This window comes from Engystomops pustulosus, chromosome 5 (assembly GCF_040894005.1).
Source record: "Engystomops pustulosus chromosome 5, aEngPut4.maternal, whole genome shotgun sequence".
NCBI lineage: Eukaryota > Metazoa > Chordata > Amphibia > Anura > Leptodactylidae > Engystomops > Engystomops pustulosus.
The window spans coordinates 123,911,997-123,926,075 of NC_092415.1; the positions used below are offsets into that span (position 1 = coordinate 123,911,997).

General features: G+C 40.8%; 1 protein-coding gene across 16 annotated transcripts in view; it reads right to left on the reverse strand.

Moving 5' to 3' along the window:
• Positions 1 to 14,079, reverse strand: part of LOC140133169 (poly(rC)-binding protein 3-like) — a 778,519-nt gene that overhangs the window by 441,843 nt on the left and 322,597 nt on the right. Inside the window, exon 1 of one of the 16 annotated variants that reach the window (XM_072152954.1) lies at positions 10,329 to 10,365. The exons of the other annotated variants lie outside the window; for them this stretch is intronic. Coding sequence (XP_072009055.1) covers positions 10,329 to 10,364 — 36 coding nt within the window. The 5' untranslated portion in view covers position 10,365. Of the gene's footprint in view, positions 1 to 10,328; positions 10,366 to 14,079 lie in introns of those variants that run through there. 16 annotated transcript variants of the gene reach the window in all.

Here is a 14,079-nt window from a genome sequence, read left to right on the forward strand (position 1 = left end):
AAACAGCAGCCCCCTCCCCATTGAGGTGCAGCCCATCCCTACTGTAGAGCCTGTAGCCCACAGAGAAGTCAGCCCAGTTCTCCATGAACCCAAACCCCTCCTTCCTACACCAACTTTTGAGCCACTTATTTACCTCCTTGATCTCCCGCTGCCTTTCTGGTGTGGCACGTGGTACAGGCAGTATTTCGGAGAAAATTACCTTTGAGGTCCTTGCCCTGAGCTTATGGCCTAAATCTCTGAAATCATTTTTAAGGACCTTCCACCTACCTGTTACTTTGTCATTAGTGCCAATGTGGACCATGACCGCTGGTTCCTCACCAGCCCCTCCCAGTAATCCATCAACCCGATCCGCATGCCGAACCCGAGCACCCGGCAAACAACACACTGTTCGGTATGCACGGTCTTTGTGACAGATTGCCCTGTGTGTTCCCCTAATAATCGAATCTCCCACTACCAGCACCTGTCTGACCTTGCCTGTGCTCCCATTACCCTTCTTACTGGAGCAGACATTCCCCTGGTTGCTAGCGGCCACATCTTTCTGCAGCATTGCTACCCCAGAGCTGATATCCCCCTCATCCGCCAGCCTGGCAAACTTATTGGGGTGCACCAGATCAGGACTAGACTCTCTACAACTCTTCCCTCTACCCCGCCTTCTACATGTTACCCAACTAGCTGCCCCCTCACTCTGCACCTCCATACTTCCCTCCCCACAACCATCTTCCCCAGAGAGTTTGTGCTCCAGGAGCAGCAAACTTCGTTCCATATTATCAATTGCCCGTAGCCTTGAAACCTGCTCATTTAGATCCAGAATCTGGGCTTCCAGATGAGCAATTTTCACACACCCCACACAGCAGTATTCCCCCTCGAACGGCTGTTCAAGGAAAGCATACATGGCACAGGATGTACACCGTGTAGCAATTCCACTTATGGAGTCCATTATTCTAATGGGGATTACAATAGAATTATGCACAGAAAGAAGAATTTACAGTCAAAGTAACACAGAACACAGAAGTTACCTGCTAAAGCCCCTCAAACTTAAGTCCCTTAAACGCAAGTCACACTTAAGACACTGCACTCGCTTTGCTAATGCTTTTTTATAAGTTATCTGCCACAAAAATCTGCAGAGCTCACTGCACAAGATCTGGCTGCAAAAAACCCTATGTGCTGTCAGTGACACATATTTTATTCAGCAATAACTTTTTCTCTTTCAACAAAACATTTTATTTTCAAACCCAGGGTTGCCCCATGGGGTCATGTTTTTCACCATCATTGGCAAATATTTATATTTCGTGGTGGGAACGAGAATATCTGTACACTATGTCTAATCCATTCAGAACCTCTATCTACTAGATATATTGATGACGCTCTGCTCATATGGCGTGGATGTGAGCAGAGCGTCATTTACAGCATCAATCACAATCTTTGTAACCTGTCTTTTACATATGAGATGGACAAACATAAGATTCCATATTTGGATGTCATGTTGATGGGGAACATAACTGTTCCGCAAACCTACCAGTGGAAATAAAGTACTACAGGCATCCAGTTGTCACCCTCAGCATATCATTAAACATTTCTAACAGCATTTCTAACAATGAGGAGATTATCCAAAATGTCAGTGTCCGGGAACCCCTTGGGAACAGCGATCATAATATAATTATGTTCCTCTTAAACTTTAAAAAACAGAAACAGGTGGGAAAATCGAAAACTTTGAATTTTAAGCGGGCTAATTTCCAGAAATTCAGGGCTGAAATACAGGATATAGACTGGGATCAGATACTGTCACATGGTGATACTAATGTTAAATGGGAGAAATTCAAATCTATCATGGGTTTTTATACTTCTAAATTTATTCCAATAGGTAACAAGTATAGACGGGCTAGATTACACCCTGCGTGGCTTACAGCTACAGTTAAAAGGGCAATTAAAGAGAAAAAGAGGGCATTTAAAAAATATAAATCTGACGGGTCACCAGAGGCTTTCAATACTTACAAAAAACTTACCAAAATCTGTAAAAAAGAAATCAAATCAGCCAAAATACAAAATGAAAGACAGGTGGCTAAAGATAGCAAAACAAATCCCAAGAATTTTTTTAGGTATATCAATGCAAAAAAAAAATGGGTCAGAACAGGTTGGACCCCTTTATTCTGAAAATGGGGCATCGGTGACTGGAGACCAAGAGAAGGCGGAGTTACTTAATAGGTTTTTTAGCTCCGTTTATACGATAGAAGAAAGAACTTCTGACGTGGGTGGTGCCAGTGCGGGTCATGGATCCTGTGATATACTAGACTGGCTGAATGTAGACATGATCCAATCTAAGCTCAATAAAATCAATGTGTACAAAGCTCCTGGACCAGATGGGTTACACCCCAGAGTTCTTAAAGAACTCAGTTCTGTAATTCTTTGTATACTAGGTCTAGTGGCACTTATTGATCTCTGTTGAACCGATTTTGGGTGCAACCACAATAGGTCTTAACACCAAAAAGACCCAAAAGGAGAGTTTAACAATTTTTGTGGATGTGGGCACGCTCAAAAGATTTCAGAAATGAATAATAATTTTAATAACAGTTTCTGACAAAAATAGATAAAATTTCTTTTAAAAAAGGTTTCAGAAATGAATAATAATTTTAATAACAGTTTCTGACAAAAATAGATAAAATTTCTTTTAAAATTACAACAAACACTTGAACTGTAACCGACAATATAGCGTTTTTTTACAGATTTATATTGTATACACTTTGATGTTTCAACCACGGGGCACAAGGACTCAGTTGGTCCGTTTCTTACATATATATATATATATATATATGTTTAATAGCGAAACCTCCTGGACACTAATCTACCATAAAGAGCTATAAACCTTGATGCAAATTTTAAATTTTTGACTTTTACAATTTTTATTTTTATTTTTATTCTTACTTTTTTCATGCATGCATTTTTGATATTTTTGCTATACGCTCACCAGAGACATTAAGAAACAACTAAGTTTCTCTATTTGTTTACTTAAAGAACTAATTTGTAACATCATAGTATATAAGCCTACACACAGATTGTCTTCATGAGAAGGGATATTTTATATACGTATTATATATATATGTAAGAAACGGACCAACTGAGTCCTTGTGGCCCGTGGTTGAAACATCAAAGTGTATACAATATCCATCTGTAAAAAAACGCTATATTGTCGGTTACAGTTCAAGTGTTTGTTGTAATTTTAAAAGAAATTTTATCTATTTTTGTCAGAAACTGTTATTAAAATTATTATTCATTTCTGAAACCGTCTTTTGAGCGTGCCCACATCCACAAAAACAGTTCTGTAATTGCTGTACCGCTGGCTAACATCTTCAGGGATTCCGTAATGTCTGGTGTGGTGCCAAGTGACTGGCGCAAGGCAAATGTGGTGCCAATATATAAAAAGGGCTCTAGAACTTCGCCAGGCAATTACAGGCCTGTAAGCTTAACTTCCATTGTGGGGAAAGTGTTGGAAGGGTTAGTAAAAGACTATATACTGGAGTATGTGACATCAAATAGTATAATAAGTGACAGCCAGCATGGGTTTACTAAGAATAGAAGTTGTCAAACTAACCTTATCTGCTTCTATGAAGAGGTGAGCAGGTGCCTGGCTGGAGGAGCAGCTGTGGATATTGTGTTACTTTGCAAAGGCATTTGACACCTCTTCATCATAGACGCCTGATGGGTAAAATTAGGGCTATTGGTTTGGCAGAAATCATTTGCAATTGGATTGCAAACTGGCTAAAGGATCGTATCCAGAGAGTTTTGGTTAATGATTCCTACTCGGAATGGTCACCAGTTATGAGTGGTGTACCACAGGGTTCTGTGCTTGGCCCACTACTATTTAATATATTTATTAATGATATAGAGGTAGGAATTAATAGCACTGTGTCTATTTTTGCAGATGACACCAAACTGTGTAGTGTAATACAGTCTATGGAGGATGTTCACAGGCTGCAGGGTGACTTGGACAAATTGAATGTTTGGTCATCCACTTGGCAAATGAGGTTTAATGTGGATAAATGTAAGGTTATACACCTGGGGGCCAATAATCCAAAGGCAAAATATGTCCTTGGGGGAGTAAATCTGGGAGAGTCCCTTGTTGAGAAGGACCTGGGGGTACTAGTAGATCATAAATTGAGTAACAGCATGCAATGTCAAGCAGCTGCCTCTAAAGCTAGTAGGATCTTGTCATGTATCAAAAGTGGTATGGACTCTCGTGATAGGGATGTAATATTACCACTATACAAGGCATTGGTTCGGCCTCACCTGGAATTTGCTGTCCAGTTCTGGGCACCGGTCCATAAAAAGGATGCCCTGGAGCTGGAGAGGGTTCAACGTAGAGCCACAAAAATGATAAGGGGTATGGAGGGTCTTAGTTATGAGGAAAGATTAAAACAACTAGATTTATTTAGTCTGGAAAAGAGACGACTACGAGGGGACATGATTAATTTATTTAAATATATGAATGGTCCATACAAAAAATATGGTGGTAAGTTGTTTCAGATTAAATCAAATCAAAAGACGAGGGGGCACTGTCTCCGTTTGGAGAAATCAAGGTTTAATCACCGGGGACGACAGGGCTTTTTTACTATGAGAACGGTCAATCTGTGGAATAGCCTGCCTCAGGCGCTGGTCACAGCAGGGACAGTAGAGAGCTTCAAGAAGGGTCTAGATGCCTTTTTAAACCTAAATAACATTGATGGTTATGTTATATAGAATTGTTTCCCCTAAACCCCTTCCTCATCCAATCCCTTCCCTTCCTTGGTTGAACTTGATGGACAAGTGTCTTTTTTCAACCATATAAACTATGAAACTAGGAAACTATGAAATTTACCAGTGGGTGAATATATACGTGCACGGAGGAGCTGTAGCGCAGATACATCTTTCCAAAAAGAATGTGAGGTCATTACCAATAGATTGAGACAACGAGGATATTGGGATCAGACTTTAAATAGGGCCAAACATATAGCCAGTAACAGAACTCGTCAGTTTCTTTTGTTTGATCATACAGCAACAAAAGTCCATTATAAGAACAAAAAAATATCACAACTTGTTTTTTCTACTACATTCAGCTCTCAATACAATGAAATAGTCACAATAATTAAGAAATACTTACCGATGTTAACAGTAGATCCAGACATGAGACAAGTGTTGAACCAGGGATGTCACTTTCTTATCACGCAGAGCATGTACTATTGGCAATATAGTATCTCCTTCACTGTACATCTCACAGAACAACAAAGTCCATCATACATGGCTTAGCACCAAAGGCTCCTACAAAAGTGTGTACTGTGCAAAGTTCAATATGTGGGTAGTACAATCCGCTCTTTGAAAAAAAGAATCTCAGAACATATTTCTGACGGCACCAAACAAACAGATAAAAACATATCCACACTATCTAAACACTTTTTACGAGTACATGCAGGAGATTTTGTGAGCCTGGTAGTTACTGAAATAGAAAGAGTTACCGCTCCCAAAAGGGGAGGGGATAGAACCCAGAAGCTTCGTAATCGGGAAATGCTGTGGATACTACAGATAGAAACACGCATGCCTAAGGGACTTAACCATAGAACAGACACTATGTATTTATATTAAATAGCATGTATGTACCCTTTTGTCTCCACCATGTTAAACTGAATTTTCTCTTGTCTAAACATGGATTCTATACTTGATAAAAGAAATAATCTTCTTGTTTGCTGTCATTTACTATGCTTAGACGCATGCGCTGAAGCAAGTCAGATTTTGGACACTCTGCGCATGTGCCCATTATATAGCCTCCATACACCTGATACTTGACTTTTTAAGATTGAATACTTGCAGTATCCCTTTAGACCATGAATTCCTTTAGACGTAGATATTTAACACTAAATTTGTGATACATCTGGCAGAGTGTGTACTGTGCAAAGTTCAATATGTGGGTAGTACAATCCGCTCTTTGAAAAAAGAAGCAACCCCACATATGAATGGTTGCATGATGCTTTAAAGTTGGCATGAGACAAGACTGGTGGTATCGCTCACCTTGTCTTCTCCGAGCAAGCTGTTTTCTAGATGTTCCAAACAGCAGTCCACTCAGTGTACCTTTTGCAGAAAATCAGTCTGTCCCTGATGTTTTTTCTGGAGAGAAGTGGCTTCTTTGCTGCCCTCCTTGACACCAGGCCTTGCTCCAAGAGTCTCTGCCTCAGTGCGTGCAGATGTACTCACACCTGCCTGCTGCCATTCCTGAGTAAGCTCTGCACTGCTGGTAGCCCGATCCCGAAGCTGAAACACTTTTAAGGGACACTTTTGTATTGGCCCTTTCTGGTCCTTCTTGGGCACCCTGGAGCCTTTTTGCCAACAATGGAACCTCACTTCTTGAATTCCTTGATGATGCGATAGATTGTTGACTGAGGTGCAATATTTCTAGCTGCGATACTCTTACCTGTTAGGCCAGTTTTGTGCAGTGCACAAAACTGCACATGTTTCTTTAGAGATAACCATGGTGAACAGAAGAGAAACAATGATGCCAAGAGCCAGAGGCTGGTGTCCAGTGGTGTGATTGTTACTTAATCATGACAGATTGCTCCATTAACACAGGTGTGGATGTTGATGAGGACAGGGCTGGAGATTAATCACTGAAACAATGTTAGCTGCTCCTTTTAAGGCAGGCCTGCAATGAAGTTGAAATGTGTCTTGGGGAAAGAAGTTCATTTTCTAGGCAAATATTGACTTTGCAATTAATTGCTGTTACGCTGATCACTCTTTATAACATTCTGGAGTATATTCAAATTGCCATTATAAAACTGATGCAGTAGACTTTGTAAAAATTAACATTTGTATCATTCTCAAAAATTTTGGCCATGACTGTAGAAACCACACTATTCGAGAAAGAAAAATTACCACAACAACAAAACCAAAAATGTTTAAGGTTCATATTGCACAACAATTACTTTACATATGACAACAAAATATTCCACCAAAAACGTGGAACAGCGATGGGCACCAAAGTAGCCCCAGCACATTGATTTCTGGATCTAATCATAAGCCACTGTAATGAGAAAATGATAACAGAGACATATTTTAAGTCTGTCGACATAAAAAGTTATCTTAGTTTTCACAGCAATCACCATAAAATATGGATCAGGAACATTCCTTATAGCCAGTTCCTCAGAATTAGAAAATATTGTACCAGCACAAAAACATAACAATCAAAAATGATTGAAAACAGATTAAAACAAAAAGGATATCCAACAGATCTAGTTAAGAATGCAAACGAGAGAGCCACAAAACACAAATAAAATAATATAAAGAATTCAGAGATTACATTCATAACCACCTATACAAATGATTACCAGATAGTGGAAAGAGTAATAGAAAAACACTGGCATATACTTCAGGGGGATCCATATTTGAGAAATGAACTCACAACACTACCAAAATTCACATACAGGAGAGCAAAAACATTCAAACAAACCTTAGCCCCTAGCAAACCAAAACAACAGAAAAAAGAAGAAGCTACGCACATAACAAACAATAGAGAAAAAAGGGGGGCTTTAAATGCTTTAAAAGGTCGCTGCCTATGTTGTGAAACAATTGAACACAAAAAGAAAAAATTTAAATCATACCTAACTGGAGAAGAATTCCAAATTAATTATAATCTGACTTGCCAATCAGAGTATGTTATTTACATTATGGAATGTACCTGTCACCGACGCACTATGGACGCACTACTCAATCGCTTCACTGCAGATTAAACCAGCATCGGTTTAATATCACCCATAAAAACAAAAGACACAGTTTGGCACGTCATTGCATCCAATACCACCAAGAGTTAAACACATTCCACGTAACCCCTATTGATCATATCCCTATTTCAAATATAAATAGATTCAAAACACTAAAATGATGTGAAATCTTCTGGATATTCAAATTAAAAACTCTACAACCAGAAGGATTGAACGAATTATCCGAAACAATATTAATTTAGTAACTATTAGATCAGAAACCCAGAGTAACCTGTTCAAATACCTCATAGGCGGCAAACGCTGAGAGAGAAGACACAGAGACGAAAGAGCGATGTGTAAGTGAGGTTTGCCTTCCCTTTTTTGATCCACGTCGTCCTCCGTAGAGAAATTGCTTTATAAAAATTCCACAAAGGTAAAAATAATAATAAAAAATCCCTCATTCAGTGCAATTATGGGAGGGAATAAGGAAAAAAAAGTTTATGTACATACAACAAAAAAGGTTGAATTTTATTATTTTTAAAGATTATATAATATGATCATCAGAGATCACTCATGATTGGTTGTAACCCAAGGGGCGGTAACCAGGAACAGGTTTAAAAAACCAGCAGAACATCCGAAGATTATATAGCAACTGAGGAAGAGTCGAGGAAAGGACTTGAAACTCGTATTGTTCTCAACTTTTATGATCTATGTTTTATGTCATTGATTTTAATTATCACTGATTTTATGATAAGACGACTTTAAGAAATACAGTAAGTTTATTAAGAAAAAAAAATAAGTGTGTCCAGTGCCGATATCCTTTAAGGAAACCTTGGAAACCAAAGAGCTTCCAGAAAAACAATTATAGTTTGCCCGACTCATGCCACTGAAGGCATTGGACTGTCAAAAGGATTAGACATGCAATAATGGCTTGCTGAAGGTAAGGAAGTGTTTTCTGGGAGAGAATTGTTGCAAAAGAGGTATATACCTACGTTTAATACAGCATTTAAGGAACTCACTAAACTATATAAAGAAAAAAATCACCTCTTGGTGGAAAATCCAGTCGCTTGAAAATTATATAAAAAACAAAGTGCATCTTACCCTACTGCCGGCTAAAAAATGCCTAACGGGTCAGGGGTAGTGGACCCACTGAACCACTGCAGATGACGACGCAAGACGGCACCTGGAAGCGGAGTCTAAGTGGCACTCAGTTTTCACCAGAGCCCACCGCAAAGTGGGATGGACTTGCTGTGGCGTGCTACCACCAGGTCGCTGCACAGGCATGACTTTGTCCATGGTGGCCAAGACGTAGTACAGAATCATGAGGCAAAAGGATGTTGTGGAGATCGGGACAGGCAGCACGGGATCAGGGACTTAGCAGGAGGTCATGGCAGGTGGCAAAAAATCAGGAAAAAAGTCAGGAACTGGAATCGAGGTCATAACAGGAAATCACAATAATCGCAGGGAACACATTAGACAAGCTTTCTCCAAGGCAGAAAGGCACAAAGATCCAGCATGGGGCACAGTTAGAGGTAGTCCATTTATTAGGGCAGACGACCAGCAGCACCAATTACTGGTGTGCTGGCCCTTTAAATCTCACAGAGATTCTTAACATCTGGATTAATACCATTCAAGTGTTCACAAATTCTTTCTTTTAGATTGCAACTTTTACATCCTACTTAGTCCCAATTGCAAACTGTACAGGAAATGCAGTATTTATCAAAACAATTGGAACAACCTCAACATGAAGGAGAAATTTTGACTGTCTAAAATTATCGCCATTGCATAAGGTATTCCTCCATACTATTACACTAATCTATACTGGCACTTGAATATACATGCTACACAAAAAAAGCCAGACTTCAACCACAGTTTGAGGATGGTAGACAGTATACGATGAAGGATCCAGCACTCATGATCGTAAAACAGTTAGTTCCTTTATTTCATCCAAAAATTCAAAACATCAGTATGTCAGGTTAAAGTGCATAATGCCAATATGTATCCATGGAATACAGAAGAGAAACACTAAGACGACCTACGCGTTTCGGACAAATAAAATTCATATCCTTACTCATGGTCTAACAAACCTATTTGTATAGCTCATATATATACTAAAAAAAAACACTGATTACTTAATGATGAAAGGGATTTCGTCAAAAATTCACATACATATCACTGATATAGACAGTGGAAGCAGATAAAACTTAATATTTATTAGGCATATTTAAAAACGCATATTTCTGGTATCTGGTGAATTGTCACACTAAATGAATGTTCCACACATTTGACACCATCCTGAGGTATTCCTGTGGTCATTGCTTATATGTGATCTAAGAATCATAATGCATTGTGTCATTCCTCTGTTATAGAGGATATATGGGCACATTTATTATCTGTATATGTCTGATGACTATAATGAACTATGTCATTCCTCTGTTTCAGGGAACATATCTATATATTCATAAGAGATCGCTCTTTCTGTCGGATGACTGCAAATGTACTATGTCACCCTTCTGTTATATAGGATATACTGGCAAGTTAATTATCTGGATATAAAGGAGAGATCGTTGTCCCCCGAGCCTGCATATGATCAGTTTCTCTGTTTATACTTACCCGGGCATCATTGGATTCCTTTGCCATCTTCTTCATCAATGATCGCTCCGCATTGGCCCCTCCCCCTGCAGCTTGTGATAGGCTATCCATCCTGAACCAATAGGAATGGATCTGACGCCACACAATGGGAGTAGATGGGCGGAGCCATCTCCTTTATAACCTCGGCATCTTTTCGCCGTCTTTAGCGGCTAACATCACAGCTGCCGGCGCCCACCATGAGGACACAGGCACGATTTTATTATTTTCTGTTTGCAGTAATAACAAGCTCATGCTCCTGATGATCCCTAAGTTAAGGGAGAAACGCGTTGAGATAGCGACATCTAGAATAGGAGAAAATATGATTGTAGGGCTTAGAACTTTCCTACTCATCTATAATTCATTGAGACCTGAGATTAGTTAGAGGTGTGAGTGGTGGTGTCCTAACTAAAAGAATATAGGGTTGACTGTCTGTCTCCATTCATTGTCAGACTTATGTCTATCACTTCACTTCGTTTTTCTGTCGTTCTCCCTGTATGGCACACCTCTGTTTTATCAGTGATGCACATATGCTTAATTACACTGACATAGCGCTGTATGTGATCATGCAGTTATGAACTTACTCTGAGGTCTCTAAGCGTGTGGAACATTCATTCAGAGTGACAATTCACTGACACCAGAAATATCCCTCCCCTTATGTGTTATTAAATATTAAGTTTTATCTGCTCCCTTCGTCTATATCAGTGATATGTCATATATATATATCCTAATTATCACCTAGTAAAAAGAAAACACCTTACGCATGGACGGACAACAATGAAGACTAAGGCATACAGAGTAAACCCAATACACTAAATATAAGAATAACAATATCATAGTATCATAGCTTATATAGTTGAATAAAGACACTTGTCCATCAAGTTCAACCAAGGAAGGGAAGGGATTGCATGAGGAAGGGATTTAGTGGAAACAATCTGTATAACATAGCTATCAATGTTATTTAGGTGTAAAAAGGCATCTAGACCCTTCTTGAAGCTCTCTGCTGTCCCTACTGTGACCAGAGCCTGAGGCAGGCTATTCCACATATTGACAGTTCTCATAGTAAAAAAAGTCCTGTCGCCTCTGGTGATTAAAACTTTGATTTCTCCAAACGGAGACATTGCCCCCTCGTCTTTTGATTTGATTTAATCTGAAACAATTTACCACCATATTTTTTGTATGGACCATTCATATATTCATATAAATTAATCATGTCCCCTCGTATTCGTCTCTTTTCCAGACTAAATAAATCAAGTTGTTTTAATCTTTCCTCATAACTAAGACCCTCCATACCCCTTATCATTTTTGTGGCTCATTTTTTGTTGAACCCTCTCCAGCTCCAGGGCATCCTTTTTATGTTCCGGTGCCCAGGACTGGACAGCATATTCCAGGTGAGGCCGAAGCAATGCATTCTACAGTGGTAATATTACATCCCTATTGCGAGAGTCCATACCACTTTTGATACATGACAAGATCCTACTGGCTTTAGAGGCAGCTGATTGACATTGCATGCTGTTATTTTGCCTGTGGATTACTAGCCCCTAGGTGCATAACCTTACATTTATCCACATTGAACTTCATTTGCCAAGTGGATGACCAAACACTCAGTTTGACCAAGTCCCCCTGCAGCATCCTCCATAGACTGTATTACACCACATAGCTTGGTGTCATCTGCAAAAATAGACACAGTGCTAGTAATACCTACCTCTATATCATTAATACATTTATTAAATAGTAGAGGGCAAGCACAGAACCCTGGGGTTTACCACTTATAACTGGTGACCATTCCAAGTAGGAATCATTGACCACAACTCTCTGGATACGATCCTTCAGCCAGTTTGCAATCCAATTGCAAATGATTTCTGCCAAACCAATAGACCTTATTTTGCCCATCAGGCGTCTATGAGGGACAGTGTCAAATGCTTTGCAAAGTCCATGAACACAATATCCACAGCAGCTCCTCCATCCAGGCATCTGCTCACCTCTTCATAGAAGCATGTCAGGTTAGTTTGACAACTTCTATTCGTAGTAAACCCATGCTGGCTTTCACTTATTATACTATTTGATGTCACATACTCTAGTATATAGTCTTTTACTAACCTTTCTGGAGATGAGCGAGCATACTCGTCCGAGCTTGATGCTCGTTCGAGCATTAGCATACTCGCAACTGCTCGGTGCTCAGACGAGTATTTCGCCTGCTCAAGAAAATGTGGTGTTTAAATTTTTGGTGGCCAGAAACAGAGCCAATCACAAGCCAGGAGACTCTGCAGTACACCCAGCATCACGTGGTACACTTACATGTCGATAGCAGTGGTTGGCTGGCCTGATCAGGTCACCCTGGAATAGACTAGCCCCTGGCCGCGGTGCTTGGATCATTCTCTGTCTTGATGCCATTAGGGAGAGAGCTGCTGCTGGTCAGGGATAGCATTAGGGTGCTAGTAGATTACTGTTAGGCAGGAGTGATTCTACAAGAACCTTACTGGTAGACAGGAGTGATTCTCCAAGGACCCAACAGCCCTTGTTAGGGCTACATTAGCGTTTCTCAACAGTTAAAGTGACACACAAATCCTTTTGTGTGCTGTCAGTGTAGGTTAGAAACTAGCCATAGCAATCATCTTCTGCGGTTGCTGTCTGATTTCTTCTGCACGTTTTGTTCTATATAAAAAAAAATACAAAAAAGAAAAATTTACAGTTTATATTCCTATTTGTTCTATATAATAGACTTTGTTGAACCCGAGGGCTAGGGGTAGAGGACGAGGGCGTCCAATTACTGCAGGGGTCAGAGGCCGTGGTCCTGGGCGGGGTGAGACACCACCTGCTGATGAGGGAGCAGGGGAACGCCGCAGAGCTACACTCCCTAGCTTCATGTCTCAAATTACTGGGACTCGTGGTAGAGCACTGTTGAGGCCAGAATAGTGCGAACAGGTGATGTCGTGGATTGCGGACAATGCTTCCAGCCATTTGTCCACCAGTCAGTCTTCCACGCAGTCCACCCATGTTACCCAAGTGAGCACTCCTCCATCTCCTCCACCTCAACCTCCTTCCCCCCGGTCTTTCCCCCCCCCCAGGAGCTGGCATACTCTGAGGAACTGTTTTCTGGACCCTTCCCAGAGTCACAAACCACTTGTCAGGTTGCTGCTGAGCTCTTTCCCGATGCCCAGGTTTTCCGCCGGTCGCAGTCTGTGGGTCATGATGACATTCTTGACGTAGTGGAAGAAGTGTGTAAAGAGGTGTCGGACGATGAGGAGACACGGTTGTCAAACAGTGGTGAAGTTGTTGTCAGGGCAGGAAGTCCGAGGGGGAAGCAGACTGAGGGATAGGAGGATGATGTGGTGTCAGACCCAAGCTGGGTTGATAGGCCGGGTGAAGACAGTGCTTCTGAGACGGAGGCGAGTCCTATACGAGAACAGGTTGGAAGAGGCAGTGGTGGGGCCAGGCGGAAAGGCAGGGTCAGAGGTGGTGCATCAGCGCCAAATGTTTCAAGTAGTGAAGCTCCCGTGGCGAGGGCTAGATTTTCTGGAGGTTCTTTAAAGAAACAGTGGATGACTGACGGACTGTGGCGTGCAACCTGTGCCACACCAGGATCAGCAGGGGTTCCACCACTACTAGCTTAACCATCACCAGTATGCACAGGCATATGAATGCTAAACACCCCACTCAATAGAACCAAGGCCTTTCACCTCCAGCCGCGTCCACCAATGTCTCCATGCGCAGCGTTCAGCTGTCTATGCCCCAG